The 23,516-nt window shown below is 41.9% G+C and overlaps 2 protein-coding genes across 3 annotated transcripts in view; one reads left to right on the plus strand and one right to left on the minus strand.

Moving 5' to 3' along the window:
- The first annotated feature begins 313 nt into the window (after positions 1 to 313).
- LOC128506317 (carcinoembryonic antigen-related cell adhesion molecule 20-like) overlaps positions 314 to 23,516 on the plus strand; it is a 33,445-nt gene continuing 10,242 nt past the window's right edge. The window contains exons 1-5 of one of the 2 annotated variants that reach the window (XM_053476721.1): positions 314 to 500; positions 2,340 to 2,612; positions 2,730 to 3,071; positions 3,407 to 3,652; positions 4,621 to 6,651. In XM_053476721.1, the coding sequence (XP_053332696.1) occupies positions 428 to 500; positions 2,340 to 2,612; positions 2,730 to 3,071; positions 3,407 to 3,652; positions 4,621 to 4,817 (1,131 nt within the window). In that variant the 5' untranslated portion in view covers positions 314 to 427 and the 3' untranslated portion in view covers positions 4,818 to 6,651. Of the gene's footprint in view, positions 501 to 2,339; positions 2,613 to 2,729; positions 3,072 to 3,406; positions 3,653 to 4,620; positions 6,652 to 23,516 lie in introns of those variants that run through there. The other variant, XM_053476722.1, reaches the window with a different exon arrangement.
- cdc37 (cell division cycle 37 homolog (S. cerevisiae)) lies at positions 8,119 to 15,904 on the minus strand. Its single transcript, XM_053476720.1, has 8 exons — positions 15,564 to 15,904; positions 14,894 to 15,175; positions 12,803 to 12,908; positions 12,595 to 12,710; positions 12,370 to 12,492; positions 12,061 to 12,243; positions 9,599 to 9,670; positions 8,119 to 8,780 (listed from the first exon to the last, which is right to left on the minus strand). Exons 1-8 carry the CDS (start codon positions 15,669 to 15,671, stop codon positions 8,640 to 8,642), a joined length of 1,131 nt encoding a protein of 376 aa, XP_053332695.1. The 5' UTR covers positions 15,672 to 15,904; the 3' UTR covers positions 8,119 to 8,639.

Raw genomic sequence — 23,516 nt, forward strand, 5'->3', positions numbered from 1 at the left:
CAGTCAGAGCACAAAAATTTGGAAATTCCTGGTGTTAAAAATCTTACTTTCTGTTCTAGTTAAACTCGGCCCCTTAAAATAACAGGAAACAGTTACTAGATACTGATATGATTTCAGGATAGGTGTGTGTGTGTGTGTGTGTGTGTTATAAACCCTTTTCTATTATAACTATTTAATGAAATATGTCCACAGATAGAGAGACAGAGACACACACTCATGGGAAAATGAGTGGACACTTACCATGTAGTCACATGTAAGACTAAAGGTGAAACACAAGACTACTGTAATGTGTGTGTGTGTGTGTGTGTGTGATGTGTGTGTGTGTGTGAGAGAGAGAGCGACAGGGATAGAGAGAGGGAGTAGTTAGGAGTGGTCACTCAGATCCGCCAGTACGTAAGTTTCACTTCAGTCGCCTTCAGGCTCTAAAATGGACGTGTGTGTTCTGTCTTTGTTACTCAGCATTCTGTGTTTGGGGCACTATGGGAAATCTACAACCACAGGTAAGCTGTGTGTGTGTGTGTGTGTGTGTGTGTGTGTGAATCACTATACATTAAGACACTACCCGTCAGTCACACTCACTCCTGAACTCTTTTCACTCGCTGTTCTGTAGAACGTCACCATCACACCATCATCTTTATTTAAAACTCGACCACGACATCAGACGTTTCCATCAGACACCGACCTCACAACACACTGTGAACCACACACACACACGTCACACTGTTACACGTGTAGAGCTCGACTTCATATTTATATGAGTTAACTGGACTAGACACACACACACACCCAAGACCCTCCACTCATTTCTGTTACTTCATTCTGAGGTTAAGTTGTTGTTCTGAACGTTTCATTAGAGCTCGTATGGCAGGAAAACATCAAACTACAGGGTTTGTGTCCAGGAAAAGGGAACTAAGTGCAAAGAAATGTGTTTTCTGGGGGATATTTCAGCTGGAGCATTGACACACACACACACACACACACACACACACACACACACGCGGTTAGCTTTAAACTACCGGATCTTTAAGTGATTGAGGTGAACAGTGAGATGTATGAGAGCATGTTAATGACACAGCATGGATATTATTATTATTATTATTAAGGTGTTTCAGTTTTACTATAAGGCGACAGTAATCAGTTTTTCTGAGCGGGCTCACAGAGAACAGGAAAATGTTTTACAATCAGCGACTCAAAACATAACAGGAAGCAGCGGTTCACTTCGAGCCCGAGAGATGGAGTTCAAATGGAAACTTCCTGCAAGGTTCAAGATAAACATCTTCAGACTGTGAGAGAAAACCGGTTTCTCTATATGTCTTAAATACAGCGGTACCTTAGTGTATGAATACGAGTTTAATCCGTTCCGGAGGCGAGTTCTTTAGGTGACATGTCGTATTGTGAAACACATTGTCTAATTGGAAACAATGTAAATACAGATAATCCGTTCCAACACTATAATCATATTAAAACAATCAAATGTAGAAAAGACATGTAAATGTAGTAAAATACATAATAAATAGTCATTGAACTTCACTTAACATTGATTTATAATTCCTCTCGGTACCGGCTACTTTAAAAACCAAACTGAAAGCGACTTTGGACAGATAACATTCTCAGGAAACATGGTGCTATGTCTTCACTAAATCTTACACAAAATGGGAAAAATACACGGAAAAACACTCCCTTTGCTTGGCTTTCCTCTGACGCAAACAAGTTTTAAACGGCTCCCGGGCAAACGGCTGTGACTTAGCTGGTGTTCAGTTTGGCTCGGTTTGGCCGCTCATTTGCCAAAAGCTAATTTCTTACAATTAAAAATATTAGTTCTTAAAACGGGGTGTTCATGTGCTAAGGTACCTCTGTACCCATCGATAATAACAACTTTATATTTTTTACTTGATCTACGACGCTGGTCTATTTAAAAACTGCATCATTTCAGATCTGCTTTTCATTAGTAAACAAGAAGAACAGAAATCTCTCAATCACTATTATTATTATTATTAGTATTTAGTATTATATTAAAATAAGGTGGATTCTAAAGACAGATCAGGTGCAGTAAACTCACCCCGCTGCACAGTCTACAACGTCTCCCTATTCTGGTGTTTTCTGATTTAATAGTTTATTTCTATGTTTAATGATATTCTAGAGCTAAATGTGTGTGTAGTTGCTGCTACACCTGTTTACATTTAGACTCATTAATATAAATGTAGACTAACAGATGCTGGACTAAACCTCTAATTACTGATTTAGATTAAATTAAACACAATTATATTTAAATTACACTAAGATGTAGTTTGTGTTAAACAGAAACTAACCTTGTGTTGATTTGTTATTGTGCTGAACAGAAGATTGTACACCGCTTGATCTCACTCCATCGTCTCTGCTGGTGGAGTACGGAAAACCTGCTCACGTCCACTGCTCCATCCAGAGCAAACCTGAGGGACCATATATACTGGGCTGGGAGTCTAAAACCGATCAGCCAATAACAAATACTGAGATGAGTCTGCTGTGGAGTGTGGACAGTCTGACCGACTGGGAGGAAACTAGAGGACTCTGGTGTTACCGCACAGATAAGGATAACAATCAAATTACTTGTAAAGTAAATCTGACCATTTTCAGTAAGTTTCATCATCTCATCTTCTCTTTAGTACAAAGTCAACATAATCTACAGGGTTTACTGTGCTGTGACTCACACAGGATCATTATTAATTATTAGTGTGTGTGTGTGTTTACAGAGCCCCCAGACAGCATTACTCTGACCTCTGTGCCTAATGAGTGGACAGAAGGAACTCAGACTGAGCTGTGGTGTGAGATTGTAAACGTCGGTCCTGGACAGAAACTCAGTGTAAACTGGAACAGAGCAGATCAGAAGCAAAACACCACTTTCACCGTATTCAATACAACATTGTTCCCAGACCTGGTAAACAATATATCGAGTGTGAGCGAGACAGTGAAGCTGAATGTTACTGCCACGCGTGAGGACGATGGAGTGCAGTATCAGTGTGAAGCCGTGCTGGATTTGGACCAACACGGACTTAAAGTCCGCAAATCACAACCAATCAACATCACTGTACACTGTAAGTAACAAGATTAGCATTAGCACTAGCTACATTAAAGTGAAGGTCAGCCATAACTCGTACTACTCTACTCTAACTAGCTGTAGTGTCACACCAGATCTTATTGTAGAGAGGAACACACTGATCCCACACTGGTTTTTGATCCTATAACATCCACAGCTACGGCTGCTGAACCTCAGGGCTTCTCTCACACTCTGACTAATGCTGTTTAGTCCCAGAGTTTAGTAACATCTCTCTGCAGTAGGATGAAGAAGAGACTGATAGCCTTAGCTAAGAGGTTATAAGAGGTTATATCTGTCCTTCCACTTGATACAGTCTCTCTCTCTCTCTCTCAGATAAACCAATCATACGACAGTCTTCCTATCAGGTTCATGTGTACTCTGGGGAAAGCCTGACGATAGACTGCTCAGCAGATGGAAACCCCAGACCTGATTATACCTGGACTTTACCTAATAACACCTTCAGTCCAAACTCCTCCATCACCATTACCAGCGTCCGCACTGAACACCAAGGGCGGTACACCTGCATCGCCACCAACTCCGCCGGAGAGGCAACAATGAATGTGACTGTAATAGTTACACGTAAGTTACACACACACACACACACACACACACACAAACACACACACACACACAAACACACACACACACACAAGGATAAAGATTGGGATTTAAAGGAATTTGGGTCTAATGAACAGGTGGTGGGGTTGGATGATGAGATGATCTGCTAAATCTCATCAGATGACAGGTTGGAGAATTCTGCTAAGGGAGGGAAGGGAAGGTCCTAAAGTTCTGGTGTCAGAATTGGGTTGGGACGAAGGGCTGTCAGATTGCTGCAATTTTCTCATCAAAAAATGTGGCAAAGTTGTCAGCAGTCAGAGAGGAAGGGGCAGAAAGAGCTGGTGGGTTAAGTAGTGAGGAGAAGATGTTGTGGAGTTTGCCAGGATCATGTGCAGAGGCTTCCAGCTTTTCTTTGAGAATTTGAAGAGAAGATTCTGGTAAGAGACAAGATCTGCATCAAGCTGCGACAGAGGGAATAGGAGATCTATGGATGAGGAGAAAGAGAAGAGGAAAGTTTCAGTCACAGTCTCTAGTGGTAGAGAGGAGAAGGAGTCTGGGTCTGAGAGGGACGACAGGGTGCATGAAGACACAGAGGAAGGGAAGACAGCGTGAAGGTTTCTGTGGGTAAAAGAGAACTTTTAGTGGTTAGCTTTAGACAGAATAGAAAAGGTGATGGTCGTACCATACCAGGTAATGATCTGATAATATCTGTGACTGGGGAAGGGCGGCAAAAAATGAGATTGAAGGAATTCCCTCCCCTGTGTGTGGGAGGGCAACAGTTTATAATTAAAGAGAAGGAGTTAAGGAGAGGGAGAAGAAAAGAGGATTGGAGTTTATCAGAGGGGAGGTTAAAATCAGTGAGAGGAGTGTTATCAGGAGAAAAAAAGACTATAAAGCATGTCCATTTCATCAAATCTAGTTGCTGTATTTGTATTAATGCTGTACATATCATATGTTTGTAATCTTACATCCTCTTTTCTTTTCATCAGCGATCATCATATACATCATGATCATCGTGATCGGTGTAGTGGTTGGTATAGTGCTGCTGGTAGCTTTGGCCTGTGGTGTGTACAGGATGTGTTACCGGCCCACATACATGGGTCAGTACATCCTGAAGCAGCTCACCTCCCACAGACAGAATGGACACGTGGACCACAACACTGAAAACCAGGAACAACAACTCTAGACCCTGGTGATGTGAACACAGCTAAATTTCAGAACTCTGATTCAGAGACCCACAGAATACATCCTAGTTTCAGAATGTTCAGAGGGGAAACCTGACGCGACAACAAACCAGCCAGGGGTAGCTCAGGGGTTAAGGTTGTACTACTGATTGGAAGGTCTCAGGTTTAAACCCCATAACCACCTCCAAGCTGCCACTGTCGGGCCCCTGAAGGGCCTTCCTCAATCCTCTGCTCAGATGTATAACACGATTAAAATGTAAGTTGCCAAATGGTGTAAATGTAAAATCAACATGGATTCAACATATTTGCTATACACTTATTACCGCTAGCTTGCTAATAAAACACACATGATGCAACTCGTAAGAAAACAATTCAGAATCTCAACTTCCCAGTTCTGAGTTTAGTTGAACGCAGTATTAACATTAAAACAGAGGTAACTATTCTTGCTCATGTAGCTTATTTAAAATGTTCCACTTTTTTATTTTCTGAAACTGACTTTTTTATGTACTGTGAAGAACACATGAAGCCCATGGGTGCACTACAGTATTGTGACTTTAATGTAATGTGAACATGAAACTCAGATATAAAACCTTACAGACCCTGTATAGGATACACAGGTTACCTTCTGCCTTCTACTCGTCTGCTTTTAATGTTCATTATGAAGAGCTGGAGCAATAAAACCTGAACAACCTGAACCTGGCAACCGTTGTGTGATTTCAGTATTAAATATAACTCTTATAAATAGCTATGTTTGATATTACCAGCTGTTTAGACACAGAACAGTCTAAAGCCATGTTTTCTGGCTTGGTTGTTCTCCTGAAGTCTTTAATAAGCAGGAAATGGAAAAGGAACATGTTTAAACAACTTTGCTGGAACTGAGCCCTTGAGGAAGTTTCATTATGAGAAGTGTTCCCCATCAGGCTCACAGAGGATATCTGCAAAGTAGACATGAAGCGATACTCTGAGGAAAGTGAAAGTTCCCTCTTAAAAGAGAATAATTACTGGAGATGAGACACGGATTCATCACTACGAGTCTGAGAGTCTGGAACGGAAACATCCTCAATCACAGACCGAGAAAAAGTTCAAAAATCAACAATCAGCTGGAAAATTCATCAACGCTTACAGTTTTATGGGATTCTCAAGGGCCAGAAGTATTGGAACATCACTGGCGGAAAATGTTCAACAATCAACAGTGCTCGTTACAGTGAGACGCTTATTGAAGAGCTGAAGACTAAACATCAGATTAAACACAGAGGACTGATATCCGAGGGCATCGTGATCTCACACACTTCTGCTCCACACTGTTGACACTCTGAGGTGTTGAAGCGTCCTCACTATAGTCCTGATCTCACTCCATCTGACTCTCTGACCTCTGTGTTCCCCTGAAAGCAGAACTACGAGGACAAAGACTCACTTCTGGTGCATCTGTGGCTCACAGCTCATACTAAAACATTTCAATACTGGTATATGAAAGCTTGTTGACAGACAACAGAGAAGATTATGTTGAAAATAGTGCATTTGTCCTACAGATAATCTTTGACTCACCCTTGTACATGAGCAGTCCAGAGTGACGTCATAGATGAACGCTGACTTCCAGTAAATGCGGGACATTCTTCACATACCATTGTTGATTTTACCTTAAACCGGACACTCGCAGGATATTGAACACTGACCTCTCCACATGAGACCAAGTGCATCAACAAAACACTAAGAAAGACGCTTAGACAAGCTGGTGAAACAGCACCTACTAGTGGACAAATTAGGAAAATTATAATACAAGTGCCTCTCAATAAATTAGAATATCATTAAAAACTTGATTTATTTCCGTAATTCAATCCAAAAAGGGAACTCATTATATTATTCAGATTCATTACACACAGACTGACATAATTCAAGTGTTATTTCCTTTAATTTTGATTATTATGGCTTACAGCTAATGAAAATGCAAAATTCAGTCTTTTAGAAAAGTAGAATATTACTTAAGATGAATGAAAAAAAAAGATTTTTACCACAGATGTGTTAGACTACTGAAGAGTATAAACATGTTCAGCGTTCAGTACTTGGTCGGGGCTTCTTATTCATGAACTCCTGCAGCAGTGGGGCGTGGCATGGAGGCGATCAGTCTGTGTCTCCCCTGAGGTCTTACTGTATGGAGGCCCATGTTGCTCTAATAACTCCTCTGTGTTGTCGGGTCTGGTGTCTCACATGTTCCACGCACCATAGATCTTCTACAGGGTTCAGGTCAGGTGAGTTTGCTGGTCCATCAAGCACAGGGGTACCATGGTCCTTAAACCAGGTATTAGTACTTTTGGCAGTGTGGGCAGGTGACAAGTACAGCTGGAGAATAAAATCAGCATCTCCATAAAGCTGGTCAGCAGACGGGAGCATGGTGCTCTAAAACATTCTGGTAGACAGCTATGCTGACCTTTGACCTGATAAAACACAGTGGACCAACACCAGCAGATGACACGGCTCCTCAAACCACCAGGGACTGTGGAGACTTTACACTGGACCTCAAGCTGCTTGGACTCTCCCTCTCTTCCTCTACACACAGGGACACTGATATTCAGCATAACTCTCTGTCCAACTTATTAATACAAAGAAATCCCATTCTGTAAGGTTGAGTATCTTACGCCTTGTTTACACTAAGTTGTCCTTCTTTGGTGCTCAGACAAATACACTCCCTGTTCGGTAATCGGAGAGTGAATCACAGATGAGAAATGGAAAAAGTAGATAAAAGGATAAAGATGAAGTTTTGTCTTAAAACCACTCCAGCGTGTTAAAATTCACTTATACCACTTCAGCGCTGTTATTTCAGCCAAAGTGAAAATATGAACTAATCCCAGTAAAAATATTCACTTTATCTTTTCTAATTAATATCTATTGGTGCAGGTGTTTGTTTACATTGAGACAGTAGCGCATTAGTAGATTATTTTACAGTAGATTATTAAATCCCACACATAACTGTTCATAACATCACTTTTACTCCACATTTAGATTCACTGATGGTGCAGATTAAACTTCAGGTAGAGATCTAAGGACTGCAGGAGATTCAGTAAAGTCTAGACGGACAGTTTTGTGTGATGATGTGACAATTGATTAGACAGAAAATTTTTACAAGAGTTGTTTCTGGTCCTCAAATATGAAAAATAAAGATATTATTTAAAGAGTGAGTTCTGACCAACGTACAGACTAACTAAACCTCTCATTTATTTATAGAGATGATGAGTTACACAGGATGTCAGGAACAATGAACTGTAGAAATGTGTGTGTGTGTGTGTGTGTACAGAAAAACACGAGAGCGCATTTACAGCAGACCTTTATTGAATCATCACTGCTCTAGTAGAAATAAACACGATGATGGACGTGAGCGTGTGTGTATGCACGAGTGTGTATAAACTTAATGAGCGTGACAGAAAAATAAAACTATCCTGACTCACGATTATTACATAATAACACTAATAATAATCAATACGCTTTACTGATAAATCAATAGGAGGCGCTGGAGAGATCATTTAAAAAACAATAACAAAAAAAAAAAAAGAAATGAAAACACCAGGATGTCAATCATGTGTTCATCAGCCAATCACAGCTCACTACACCTGCAAGAGCATCCACCATGTGGTGAGGCGCATACACACACACACACACACACACACACACACAGAATGTAACTGTGTTCCAGTAGCTCCGAGTCCTCACCAGTCAATACGACTCCAAACAGCTTCCACGTTTATTTGTTTTAAAGCTTTAGGGCAGACCAGAGGATTTTGGGTAATCGTTAAACAGGGGGGAGGTGCGTTCTGGTTCTGAGGGGGCGGAGTTTACTGAGCATCTCCCGTCTTTACTTCCTCATACTGAGGCTCCTCCTCCTTCTCCTCCTCTTTCTCAGCATCATCGTCTGTTCGTGAATTCGGCACCCAGAGACCCGAATCGATACAGCGCTTCATGTGGTACTTCGCTTCCTGCACACACACACACACACACACACGTTATATACACACTCAGCAAAAAAAGAAACGTCCCTTTTTCAGGACTGTGTATTTCAACAATAATGTTGTAAAAATCCAAATAACTTTACAGATCTTCATTGTAAAGGGTTTAAACAATGTTTTCCATGCATGTTCAATTAACCATAATCAATTAATTAACATGCACCTGTGGAATGGTCGTTAAGACCTTAACAGCTTACAGAAAGTAGGCATTTAAGGTCACAGTTCTAAAAACGCAGGACACTAAAGAGACTTGTCTACCGACTGTGAAAAACACCCAAAGAAAGATGCCCAGGGTCCCTGCTCCACAACAACTGCCCGAGTCACACCAGGAACACACAATCCCTCCATCAGTGCTCAGACTGTCTGCAATAGGCAGTCCATGAGGAGGAGATGCACTGCAGTACTTCAAGCAGCTGGTGGCCACCAGATACTGACTGGTACTCTTGATTTTGAGCCTCCCTTCATTCAGGGACACATTGGGAGACATTTTTAGTTTATGTCTTATGGTGTTGACTCTTTTAGTGTTCATACAAATATTTACACATTAAGTTTACTGAAAGTAAAAACAGTGAAAGTCAGAGGACGTTTCTTTTTTTGCTGAGTGTATGTATATATATATAAAAAATGAACCACTTTATAGTGTGTAAATGTTGAAGTTATCATTATCAGTTGTCATAGTAACCAGGACACACTGCACAGCTGGAGCGACACACTGTTGAGTCACTGTGAAAGAACCAACACACACACACACACACACACACACAACACATGTATATACATTTACTAACCGTAGGGTCCATTTTGCTGATGGCCTCCTGTAACATCTGGATGTCTTTCTCATCAAAGCACTTCTGCATCTCCTGTTTAAGAAAACATACACACACACACACACAGGTTTATTGAATCAAGTGGCAAAATCTATAGCAAATCTGTAACCAATGTTACTGATACAGAAGTTTATTTCCCACAACTGTGTGTGTGTGTGAAATTCTTCTTAAAACATAGATATTGTGAAAAAGTAAGTTTCTTTCTTAAATTAAAAAAATAAAAGTGAGACTTATACATTCTAGATCAAAGATAAAATGTCAGACGTTTCTGTATTTAGGGCCTGAGCACTATGACATCATCCCTCTGTGTCCTCAAAGGGTGTGAAGGACCCTCTTGTTTTTCTAAGGATCATTAGTTTTTTCCCACTCTTTTGGGCTTTTTGGGGGTCTTAACATGCTCAAAACTCATATGACAATTGGTAGTTGGTATCTGCTGCCATAAGGATACCTGAGAGTCGCGTGGCCCGGAGCCCTCAGGGGCCCACACACAAGATTTTACTGCAAAACTCATACACACTTCCACATATGCACATGAAACTCTGTACACATTTAGAGTTCATTGAGCCCAACAACTTTCAGTGACAACACGGTCAGATCAGTAAAGCCCAGTAATATCATGGTTAGTAAACCAGTTAGAGTTAGTTTTGGCACTGTGGAAAATGCAATCCTCATCTCCATAAAGCTGGTCATCAGACAGAAGTGTGAAGCACCTTAAACCTCCTGGGAGACGTTGTGTGGTGTTTGGACTTTATAAAACACAAGTGATCCAACACCAGTTTGGTTTTGACTTAAAAAACGGTTTACGAGCTCTGAGTATCATGTATAATGCAGCGCTTCTTGTTTTGACACCGAGCGTCGCATCATCACAAGTGAGCCAACGGTTTTTCTCTCTCTTGCTCTGCGGGTATTCATCTCCCCTGCTGGGTCTTAGTGCTCGTCTCTTACTGGTATAATCAACATATGTGCACGCGTGTACTGTTTACTATAACACTGTGACTACGTGTGTCTAAAACATATTTTATTATGTACTGTTTCTTATAACACACGTGTGTGCGCGCGAGTAAGGCAAAAGAAATTCTCAATACAGAGGATAAAAATCAATTTTCTTCCTCATCGCGGTGTGTGTGTGTGTGTGTGCGCGCGCGCGAGCGTAATTAGACACTGTGCCGGCTGTGTGTGTGTGTGAAACCCTCATTCACAAACACACACGCGCGCACAGAAATGAAGGCAAGAGACACACACTCTGCTCTCCGGAGAAACTCTGTCGCAAATCTTTTCAGAGGTGAGGTGCTGGGTCATTTGTTTGTTTGTTTTACTTTACAGCAGTGATTCTGTTAGTTTGCGCTCACGATAGCGATGTTTATTGCTTTTTTTTTTTTTAGATAAAACAGTGTAGCGGGAGAGAGACGTAGATTTATGACCTTTGTTTACGGAAGTGTAGTCCAGTGCGGGAGATGCATTGTGGGTAATGCAGTCCGGTGTGTGTGAACGCGAATGTGAGATTTAAGTGAGGATATAGAGCCTGAGTTTTGTTCTTCAGTAGTTTTTAGTTGGATTTAAGTGCAGGATCCACCCGAAAGTTTGTACTATAACCTGACAATGCAGAAAATAAAAGAACGGGCATGTGTGTGTGAGTGTGTTTATACGAGAGAAGAAAGTTTTAATGTGTAAGATGAGGAAAGAGAGACAGGAGGGGCTGAAAGCAAGAGTCTCCACTCTAGCCTCACACATACACAGTGCCTGCATGCACAAAGGGAAACGCTTATCTGCCGGGATTTATTTTCAACTTTTTTGAAAGGTAACGTGCAGATTAATTTGTTTTATTTTTTCTTAATATTTTGTATTAATTATTTTTATGTATTTATTTTTTTGGGCTGTAAAACGAATAATTTAAGTTTCCATTATTTATTATGGGAAAATTAAATTTAGTTTACGAGCGTTTTGGAATACGAGCCCACTTCCGGAACGAATTATGCTCGTAATCCGAGGTTCCACTGTATTTGGTCGGTTGTTTGTGTGAAGCCTGTGACTATTGCTTCTTCTCTTACTTCCTCAAACACTTTTTTGTTTTCAATTTCTCCTGAATCTTGTCAGATGTCCAAATTGCTAAAAGCGATTTTGTTTCGTCCGCGCTCCACATTAACGGACTTTGGGTCTCCGCCATTTATTATTATTTTTTTACTGCTCCCTATAACTCCCTGCTCGTGACGTCACGTGTTCTCGCGACTAGACCAGCAGAGTTTAGGGGCCAGTTCGATGCTTATTTTAGGGCACCGGCACCAATTTTTTTCTGTGGAAAATCGCGGCACTGGTTCCAAAATTGGGAACCGGCACAGGAACCGGAGCAGTGGAAAAGGGGTAATGTGGAATAATCAGAGTGTAAAAGAACATCCCTGTGTGTGTGTGTGTGTGTGTCAGGGTACCTGAGGCAGGTTGTCGTACACCTCCACAGGGTCGAGTCCTCCAGGTCCAAGGCGTTTCTGCTTCTCCTCCTCCTCGTACTCCTTCATGGCCTTCTCGATGCGGATCTTGGCCCGGCCGCGTACGCGCTCCTTAAACGACTCCAGCTCATCGTTAAAGGCGTCCTGATACTGCTGATCTGCCGTCTGACACACACACACACACACACACACACACACACACACACACACACACACACAGAGTTGGTCAATACTGACCTGCTCACAGACAGCAGTGGGCACAAACATCTCTTATTCCTTACACACACACACCTTGATCTTAGTGAAGAACTGGCGGAAGCAGCCTCGGGGGTCAACCTTCAGACTTTTAGCGAGCTCCAGGATGAACTGCATGACGATGGTCTGATGGGCCACCTGCTCCATGAGCGCGTGTTTCTAAAACACACATACACACAGCATTAACATCGTGGTGGCTTGGGATACAAATGTGTATGTACGTGTGTGTGTGTGTGTGTGTGAGAGAGTGTGTGTGTGTACCTCCTCCACCTCCAAGTCAATGCACATGATAACCAGATAGTTTGCCGTCTCTTCACATACCAGGTGAGGATTATCAGACAGGAACTTCTGACTGTCATCCCAACGCCGCAGCATCCCTACACACACACACACACACACACACACACACAGTTCAGTAACAGGGCTAAGTAAATTGAATATACGCGCACAGACGCACACACACACTTACCAAAGTGTTTTATCTGTTTCTCGTACTTCTCCACAAAGGTCTTGTGTTTCTGCTCCTTTTCCTCTTCTGTCTCCTCCTTCACCTCCGGCTTTACATTCAACACACTCTGAGAGAGAGAGAGAGAGAGAGAGAGAGAGGTGGGGAGACAGACAGAGAGGGAGTGAGTGAGAGAGAGAGAGAAACAATCGTGTACTATTCTTTTAAGTCCCGCCCCCTGCCTGTTCCCTATTGGCTAGAGCCTCATGTTGTTGATGTCGTGTTAGAAACTTTCTGTAGAAAGTTTGTCCCTGTCCTGATGTCTGATGTGATTTGTAACTGAAGATCTTCTTCCTCATTGTGTTTCTGATACATGATTATCTGATTAGACACGTCATGAATAAACAGGTGTTCCTATTAAAATAGGAAATAAACATGTACTGATGGCATGTTGTTCTCCCTGAGGAGACGTACCACACACAGTAGTCAGGACGTAGTGAGGGGACAGAACCTTGTGATCTCCCTCCTTCAGTCACTGCAGTAATTATGGACAATCATCTGTCATTCTCCCCACACATCACTAACCTTACTCGAGAGTGTCGAGTCCTTCATTATAACATTCTCCTCCTGCCTGGCAGCTCCATCTCTAACATTCTCCACTTGATATAACCCTCATCCCTCCATTAAACCATTTTGTCCCCAAACTGTCCTACCTGTACTGTCCCACTAATATAGGCATTCCTAATTTTGTCCATTCTTGTCACTCCCAAACCACTTGCAGCATCTTCAGCTCTGCTTCCCTTATTTTGTCAGCGCTGATGTCTCCAAACTGTACATTGCTGGCCTCACTCCCGTTCTGTCTCACTACCGCCCTGTAAACTCCCCCTTTCTGTCACAGATCCCTCCTGCTACTCTTCTCCACCCATTCTACCCTGCCTGCACTCTCTTCTTCACTTCTCCACCACACACCCCATTGCTTTGGGCAGGTAACCCCTTAATATTTAAACTCCTCTACCTTACCTACTTCTCACAACATTTTCCCTACCCTCTCTTTCATTTACACATATGTACTCTATCTTGCTCCTACTGATCTTCATGCCTCTCCAGGCCATCCCTCCATGTCTCATCTGCTCCCTACTGATCACAATATCATCCACAAACATCATAGTCCATGGGGACTCGTGTCTAACCTCGTCCATCACCACTGCGAACAGGAAGGGACTAAGAGCCGATCCCTGCTGCACTCCCACCTCCACCTTTAACCATGACTTCCTCATGCAGTACCACAGTTCATCTCTGGACACTTAGTCACACACTTTCTCTAGATCTACACACACACACACACAAACACACACAAAGTAACTTTTTCTGACCTTCTCTATACTTCTTCATCAGCATTCTCAGAGCAAACATGGCCTCCATAGTGATCTTCCCTGGCATGAAGCCGTAATCCTGCTCACAGACTGTAAACTCTCTTCTCAACCTAGCTTCCACTACTCTTTTCCATAACTCCATGGTGTAGCTCTTTAGCTTTATGCCTCTGCAAGTCTCCCTTGTTCTTAAAAATTCCCCACTCATTAGACACCACACTGGAATGTCATCCGGACCAACTGTCTTTCCACTCTTCATTGGTGTCCTCACATTAACCATACTAATTTTGTGTACTACCTGATTCACTACTTCCACCTTATACAACATTCTCTCCCTCTCTCTCTCATGTTCTCCGTTCATCAGCTCTGCAAAACACTGAGACTCATCTTCTGTCTAAATTTCACACAAAAATCTTAATTCTTTAACTCCACTAACTGTTTCAGTACTCACTTCACTTTTTCTTCTTCTGTACCTCCCAAGTCACCCGGAAGACCCACCATCTGAGGTTGTCTAAATACAGTATCCCCTGAAAACACCATACAGTCTCTAATCTCTTGCATCTCCTACACATCAGACAGTCCACCTGAGTACATCTTCCACCACTCACACGGCACCCAGTGTTTCAATTTTTATTGTAAAAAAATAAAAAGTGTAGTGGGCATGATGTAGTGGACAGGGTATAGGACATAATATGCAGGGTGTAGTGTGAATGGTATAGGGTGTGGTGGGCCGTGTGTATCTCACCTTGCTGAACCCCTCCTTGCTGAGTGTATCTACGTTCCAGGGCATCTTCTTCTCCTCCCGGCGGTGCTCCTCCACCTTCTTCTCCCAGCTCCTCTCCTCCTTGCGGAGCTGCTTCTCCTGAGCCTTGGCCTCCTCCAGCTCCTTCTTGGCCTGGTCCGTACTCGCCCCCTCCAGCTCCTTCACCCGCCGCTGCGCCTCACACACCTTCTTCTTAGCCTCCAGCAGGCTCTTCTCTAGCTCCGCCCCTTTCTTCTGGTACGCCTCCATTCGCTCCACTCGAGCCTGAAGAGAGAGAGAGAGAGAGAGATGATAAATAAATAGAGAGACACAGAGGTTGTGTGTGTGTGATGATAATGATGTAATAACCAGCAGTGTAATCTCTCCTGTATAACTCTGTGACAGAGACACACAACTATGTCCTGTGAGAGACACTGGGATTAACACTGTGTGTGTGTGTGTGTGGGGGGGGGACATCTTTCTACTTTTAGTTTTAATAAATAAATGAAAACAATGAGTTCCTTCACTGGACATGAAGAAATCTGGGTATAAAATACTACACACACACACACACACACACACATATACACACACACAAAGACACACTGAGAGGAGCACGCTGATACCCAGCCCCGCTGTGTGTGTGTGTGTGTGTGTGTGTGTGTGTGTGTACCTGGTGTCTCCACCTGAACAGACTGGGAGTGTCGATGTTGGGGTGTGTATCGTCCTCATCGTCAGACACCTCGATGTGATCCCACACACTGTAGTCGATGGTGGTCATGTTGCTGCTCCCGAGTGTGTGTGTGTGTGTGTGATTCTCTCTCCTCAGTCAGAGGTGTGTGTGTGTGTGTGTGTGTGTGTGTGTGTGTGATTCTCTCTCCTCAGTCAGAGGTGTGTGTGTGTGTGTATCTCTCCTGACTCAGGATTTAATCCGGTTTAAACAGGAACACCTCACCGCGCCGCTCGCGCTGCTTCACACAGATTCTTCTGGAAAACTCCAGCGCTTCCTTTTCAACTGCGACGTCATAACCGAGCGCGAGCGTGCCAGGCAGTGACGACGTCATCAACAAGCGCCATCGGACGTCGTTATTGTCCTTTATTTCGGCTTTTATGATATAACTGTCTCCTATAATAATCATTATACAAATATTTATTTAATGCTCCACTAAACAACTGAGTATTAAAACTAAAATCATGACTGAAACTCCTCTTTAAACACACTGTATCTCCACACGGTACACCTGATTACTCATCATTACATTCAACATAATGATATAACTTTAAAGTATAATTCACCTCCAACATATTCTACCATGTTACATGATGTTATAAAAGTCTTTTATGATATTTCCTGTGGAAATGATGTAATAGAGAGGAAGTTACATATCATTCATAATGCCTGATATGATCTAGCATACAGTATATATATATATATTTTTTTACTGGAGTTCTTGAGCTGTTACACATTTGTGCACCAGAGGGCAGCAGAGATCTGATAACTGAGTTAATGCTGATTTACCAAAAACAAATACACAGAGAAGGATGAGATTAGATTAGATTGAGGTTTATTGTCATTGTGTAATGTCAATAAATCAAATCAATCAGTGTTTAATAAATAAAGTGTAGTACATAAGGGTATGGGTCCAGGTGTACAGGGAGGAGAGTGATAAATGTACATGTAGGTGTGAATAAGGTATGGTGTGTGTGTGTGTGTGTGTGTGTGTGTGTGTGTATATGTGTGTGTGTATATGTGTGTGTGTGTGTGTGTGTGTGTGTGTGTGTGTGTATGTGTGTGTGTGTGTGTATGTGTGTGTGTGTGTGTGTGTGTGTGTGTGTGTGTGTGTGTGTGTGTGTGTGTGTATGTCCAGACAGCTGACAGGTTGAGTGTATGAGTGAACAGATCCTCAGTGTAACACACTAGGGTGGAAGGAGTCTCCAGTGTCAGTGCTCCAGGACTGAACAAACCTAAAGTTCAGGACAAATTTAAGTTCATTTTAACTATAAAACTATTACATTTCTGAACTGTCTTATCTGTTGGCAACTAATTTTGTATTTCCGCGAACAAACAAACAGGCAAACACACACACACACCCCCAGCTCTCTCTCATTACATAAACATAACAAATGTACTGATTTTATAATAGATTCGTGCATTTAATTACATTTATCTGATAAACATGTGTGAAGAACATTATCACATTGCACAGATGTATATTTTGTACAACGTTTATTCACGTAAACAGGTAATCGTTTCACACAGCTAAAGTCAGAAGTGTTTCCCTTCAATCCATCTCATCAGTTAATGCAGAAATGTGTGTGAGTGAATTAATAATATTGTTGCCTATACATACATGACTTAAAGAAGATTTTAATCAATAAAAGCTCGTATACACAAGTCATTTATACACTCATTCACTCGTCACGACACGTGATGGGATGGTAGTCACGGTAACATGAGAGCGGGAACTCTTTCTTTATTTCGCAGCAGGGTCACGTGACGTGTTTCTACTTTCTGCTTTACAACTATTTGTCCTGTATGGACATATGTGGACATGTCCCCACTGTGTGCACTGGTTTAACACTGTAAGATTTAACAAAACAGTCGATAAAAAAATAAAAATTTTGAGTAAACTTGTGTAAACTGAATCACAAACACTTCCTGCCCACCAAACAAACCAACATACAGACTTTTTTAAAATATAACATTTTTCTTTTTATTTCAGAGCCAAGACAGTTTTGAAATTAACAGTGGAAGAAACAGAACCAGAACCAACACCAGTGTTCTGTTCGCTGAGCTGAAGTCAGAACTGTGTGTGTAAGTCTGATTTAATAAGAAACGTTAAAGACTAGTTCTCTAAACTCTCTGACACACAGCCAATCACCAAACGCCACATCATCATCCCAAAGTACAGATAATTATACTGTGTGGTCATTATCAGGAGCAGAACCCCAGGGTGTACCCACACCGGACCAGAACACTCGCTGGACTGAAGGAGGAGGAAATCATCTCACACTCACTAAAAACTAACTCAGAGGACCTTTTACCACTACTTGATTTAATACATGGATGCAAGTTAAACATTCTAATTAATTGATTTAGATGAACTTTCTAAGTTGCAAACTTTATTTTTATAAGTTGTGATCAAATAATAATGCTGGTAATTATATTAACTTAATTTTGCATGTAATTTAAACTCAAATTTAATTGTTAATGGGTTGAAAACAAAATTTAAGTTGTCTTAACTTTAAAAAGTTGGCATAATAAGTTAATTTCTTTAAGTTATATCCTACCCCCTATGCCTGGACGTGTTCCAGTGGTAAGATTGTGTGTTAGCAGACTTATAGGCTAACCAAACTCAATATAAACAAAATTTCATGGTGAGTAACACTTAAATTTACATCTAATAGTTCTACTAAAGTAATGAATTTGCAATGGTTTCATTGTTATATCTGCTCAGCAAGAGAGCTGTTTGGAAAAACATTATTCAAGTTTTGCTAATTTGACCATTTGACTGTAAGCTACATAATGTTAACTAATTTCAGTCACAGCCACAGTTTTTAAAAGTCTTTTGTTCATTTACATAGATGGCTGTGTGCTTCCACTGTAGGCAAATTGTAGTAGCAAAGAAGTAAAAGCAGAGTGTTTCTTTTATTTTAGTTTGCTTGTATTTTAGTTACTTTTGTAATACAATTCAAAGTTAATATTTGTCTGGGTTTTGTGGTATTTTTCATAACATTAAAGGGTATGTAAAATGTTGGCATTGTGATTCTGACAGTATCACTGAGGTGTATGTGTCCACCTGAAATTAATATTTTGCATCAATAGTTATTCAATAGACATTATCAATCTAATTAGATTAGTGTGTTGTTAAGTTTGTCAATATTGTTTTTAAAAATGGGCTGTGAGTGCAAACTGTAAATTTATCTCTCTCATTGGAAATGACTGGTGTCATTCAGAGCTTAGTCTCTTGGAATGTTCTATAACATGCTACTTGGCTTTTGACTGTTATATGTATAGAGATTTGCCTAACTTTTTTGTGATAGCAAAATTTATGCTTAGTTATTCTTAATGAGGACCAGTTGAATTTTGAGTTTTTTATTTGCATTTTGTGCAAGATTTATATATAATTTGTTCACATACTAAACTGCAGTTGAAAATAAAAGCTAATTGCACAAAAATAATGGTTGAACTAATGTCTTTTTTTTTAATCTACTAAAAAATAAAAAATAAAACCTACATAAAAAGAAACCTGAAAAAAAAATCTATTTGGAGTCACTTAATTTTTTAAATGGTTGCTATTTGAAATTTTGTATAAATTATTATAGTAATTAAACAACATACAAAATTGCTTTAAAACAATATGTTAAAGCCATTTGGAGCAACATAATTTATACGAGTTATCAACTTAAAAACATGCCTTTTGTCTAACAGTTAATAAGTAGGGGGTAATTAAAATAATCTTTGACTGAAGAGGAAAAGCTAATTCCCCCAACGCAAAGAAGCTTGTTGGTTCAAAATAATTTCAAATGAAGTTGTCATAACTCAAAAAGACTAATGCAAAACGTTGCGTTAATTTTTTTTGTTAAGTCTAAACATTTCTTTTTAGAGTAGTGTGGAAGATCATCAGCGTTGATCCATTAAGAAACATTTAGCGTTCTTGTCTTCAGCTATAATTAGAGTCAATCAGAATATAATATGTGGTTCTAGTAGAATTGTTGAGATTCTGGGGCTCGGGTTCTGGGAGACTGATTCTGATTGGTTGGTTTATGTATGTTCAGTGTAATGCTCTTTCTAATCTGTACATACAGTAAGATTTCTTATTAACATTCAGAGTTTAATATGAACACATTACAGGTGAAGACTCTTGTGAGGGATCTTCCAGCACTCCCAGAATAACTCCACTGCTGGTGTCTGGAGGACAGAGTCAGGAGGTTGGTATGAGGAATATGGAACTAATGCTATAAACCATCTAGTCAGATGTTTGAAGAGTGGATGTTTAATCAGGATACACTGGGTGTAGGTATCATTGGTGGCTTGGGTGTAGTCTTCTCATCTGCCTGGGTTCGGATTCGGACCAATGAGGAACAACAATATGAGGAAAAGGGAATTTCTGCAGAGGTGAGTCCTAATGGGAACAGCTGGAACATCTGGCACTGGGTATAATAATAAGGATGGGAACCACCAGGGGTCACTGATATGATTTGATCATGACACCCATACTTCTTAATATTACTTGCAGGATTACAGAAGAACTGCAAAAGTACCTCGACTCCACACACACAGAGTAAAGTCTGTCAATACTGACCTGCAGTTTAGCTCACAGACAGCAGGGGGCACCAACATCTCATCTTCTCCTCTCTGCTCCTTTAATGTCCTCATTAGAGCTGGAGACACTAGAGCAGTGTGACATTTACAGCTCGCTCTCTCTCACACACACATCTCAGATTAGCTGAGGTTTCTCCTACACTTTACATGTGTGTTATATTTACAAGCTACTGTGCGTCTGTGGTAACCATGGCAACCTGCTGGAGTACCATTTATACACTATTTAATGATAAGAGATTTGGAACACAGTCGGTAGAGCAGTGTGTCACAGCCCATCCTGCACACTTCAGTGCTTTAGATTTGGTTTTAAGATTATGAATGATACACAGATTCAGGATGTAAAGGGCAGGGCGTAGAGGGCAGGGTTATAGGGTTGTATAGGGGTGGGTATATAGAGGTGGGGAGGGCAGGGTTATAGGGTTGTATAGGGGTGGGTATATAGAGGTGGGGAGGGCAGGGTTATAGGGTTGTATAGGGGGGGTATATAGGGGTAGGGAGGGCAGGATATATGGTGTAGTGGGCAGGGCGAAGAGTTCATTTAATCAAATGATCGTGTCAATCATGTCAACACACACTCACATGCTCAGTCAAACACAACAGGCAATCTTGTCTCATGTCTTTGGGCTGTGGGAGGGAACCGGAGAACCCAGAGGAAACCCACCAAGCACGGTGGGAACATGCAGGTCCAACAGACCCTACAGTACAGACCCTGAGGTGGGAATTGGACCCGGAATCTGGATGGGCAAGGCCACAGTGCTGACCACTAAACCCAAACTAAAGCCTCTCTCTCTCTTTCGCTAAGCGCTAAACCACTGTGCTGCCTTTCTTTGGTCACTTTTGGACACTTTCCTATTAAATAGTTATAATGGAAAAGACAACCACACACACACACACACACACACACACACACACACACACACCCCTATCATTTCAGTATCTAATAATTGTTTCCTGTTATTTGATGCACAGAGTAACCAGAAAATAAAATCAGATATATTTTTTCCGATATTAGATATTTTCCTATTTTTGTGCTCTGTGTGGGAATGTGGCACATTTTATTTTGCTCCACTGTGTGTGTGTGTGTGTGTGTGTGTGTGTGTGTGTGTGTGTGTGTGTGTGTGTGTGTGAGAGAGAGAGAGAGAGAGTGTGTATGATGTAAAACCTGCCATCTGTTGCTCTTAATGCTGAAACGTCCTGGTGTGTTAGAGACAATGGAGACCAGTGTGGTTCCCAGGGGACAGGGTGGTTCCAAAGTTTATGAGCTTCAGGAAGGAAACCTCTGGTTCTGCACCAACATTCAGTCATTCAGTCAAAAGCAACATGCTCTGTTCCATGACCTGAATGGAAAACATTCTTAAAGCATTTACAATACAGAAAGTTTTGGCACTGGAACGTATTGTGGTTGTGTATTTCAAATAAAAATGTAATTCAAGCATTTACAAGTCAATGAAAACATATTGATTTTACTAAATTACTGTTCAAAAATATGTTCAAGTGTTTAAAATACCATCTTCATTACTTTTCAACCCCACAAATTCAGGTTCCACAAAATTTGATTAGAATAAATTCAGCTCTTCACATCACAGGAGAAGCGATGGATTGCTGATTGCTGCAGCCTCCCTGCTCCATGTCCCCTCCCTGCTCCATGTCCCCTCCCTGTCCCCTCCCTGCTCCATGTCCTCTCCCTGTCCCCTCCCTGCTCCATGTCCCCTCCCTGCTCCCTGTTCCCTCCCTGCTCCATGTCCCCTCCCTGCTCCATGTCCCCTCCCTGCTCCCTGTCCCCTCCCTGCTCCCTGTTCCCTTCCTGCTCCATGTCCCCTCCCTGTCCCCTCCCTGCTCCCTCCCTGCTCCATGTCCCCTCCCTGCTCCATGTCCCCTCCCTGTCCCCTCCCTGCTCCATGTCCCCTCCCTGTCCCCTCCCTGCTCCATGTCCCCTCCCTGTCCCCTCCCTGCTCCATGTCCCCTCCCTGCTCCATGTCCCCTCCATGTCCCCTCCCTGCTCCATGTCCCCTCCCTGTCCCCTCCCTGCTCCATGTCCCCACCCTGTCCCCTCCATGTCCCCTCCCTGCTCCATGTCCCTCCCTGCTCCATGTCCCTTCCCTGCTCCATGTCCCCTCCATGTCCCTTCCCTGCTCCATGTCCTCTCCATGTCCCCTCCCTGCTCCATGTCCCCTCCCTGCTCCATGTCCCCTCCCTGCTCCATGTCCCCTCCATGTCCCCTCCCTGCTCCATGTCCCCTCCCTGCTCCATGTCCCCTCCCTGCTCCATGTCCTCTCCATGTCCCCTCCCTGCTCTATGTCCCCTCCCTGCTCCATGTCCCCTCCCTGTCTCCTCCCTGCTCCATGTCCCCTCCCTGCTCCCTGTCCCCTCCCTGTCCAGTCCACTTCTCAGGGAACTACTTGCCGATCAGAATACAGCCCTTATAACAAACAGACTGGGTTGCCAGTTCAGCAGCAGAATAAACAGTGTTAAAGCTAAAATCCTCCTCCACTGTGATCACTATAGTAAAAGTAAAGTGGACGTGCTATTGAATTTAAACATTAAGAGCGATGGTTTATCTTTCCCTGCACTTAGTAATGTACAGTCACCTTCAATAACAAGACAAATTAATTATACTCATTATTTTGATTGTTATTATTTTTTACAAATCAGGAAGTCATTAAAACATTGAATTAACTTGTGTTTCACTATACGATACTTGTTTAACCAACATAAATTCACCAAACTGTAGACAGCTGATTTGTTGCTGCTGTTAATGAAATTTAAATTCCTGCTTCCTATAATGCTGATAATGCTGATAACGCTGTATCAATAGTGCTGATGTCATTAATGTGTGACGGCCCTCTTGTTCTACCTCTGGGCCCTTTGGGGGTCATAACAGACTGAAAAACTCATGAAAATGAGGACACAGTTTGGAATCTGCTGCCATTAGGACGCCTGCCGTGGGCCGTGAGTGTGTCAAGGCCTTCACTGGTGATATCACTGCAGAGCTCATAGACATGACACACACACACACACACACACACACACACACACACACACACACACACACACACACCCTCCACTACACTAAACATGTTTAGCTAATTGTTTTTTATTGTTTTGTATCTGGGGTTTACTGGAGAGGAAAGGATGGGGTGATGTTTCTACTCTAACACACAGCTGTAAGATGTGTCACGTGTACAAACTATCATTATTAAAGAGAAACTCTAAAACAGAACACACTCTCAGTGCTTACAGGAGGAGTTTATACAGGTTTCTGTGCGTTAGACAGAGTGCTGAAGACCATGTACATGTTCA

Source organism: Clarias gariepinus, chromosome 18 (genome assembly GCF_024256425.1).
Source record: "Clarias gariepinus isolate MV-2021 ecotype Netherlands chromosome 18, CGAR_prim_01v2, whole genome shotgun sequence".
In the NCBI taxonomy this organism is placed as follows: Eukaryota; Metazoa; Chordata; class Actinopteri; order Siluriformes; family Clariidae; genus Clarias; species Clarias gariepinus.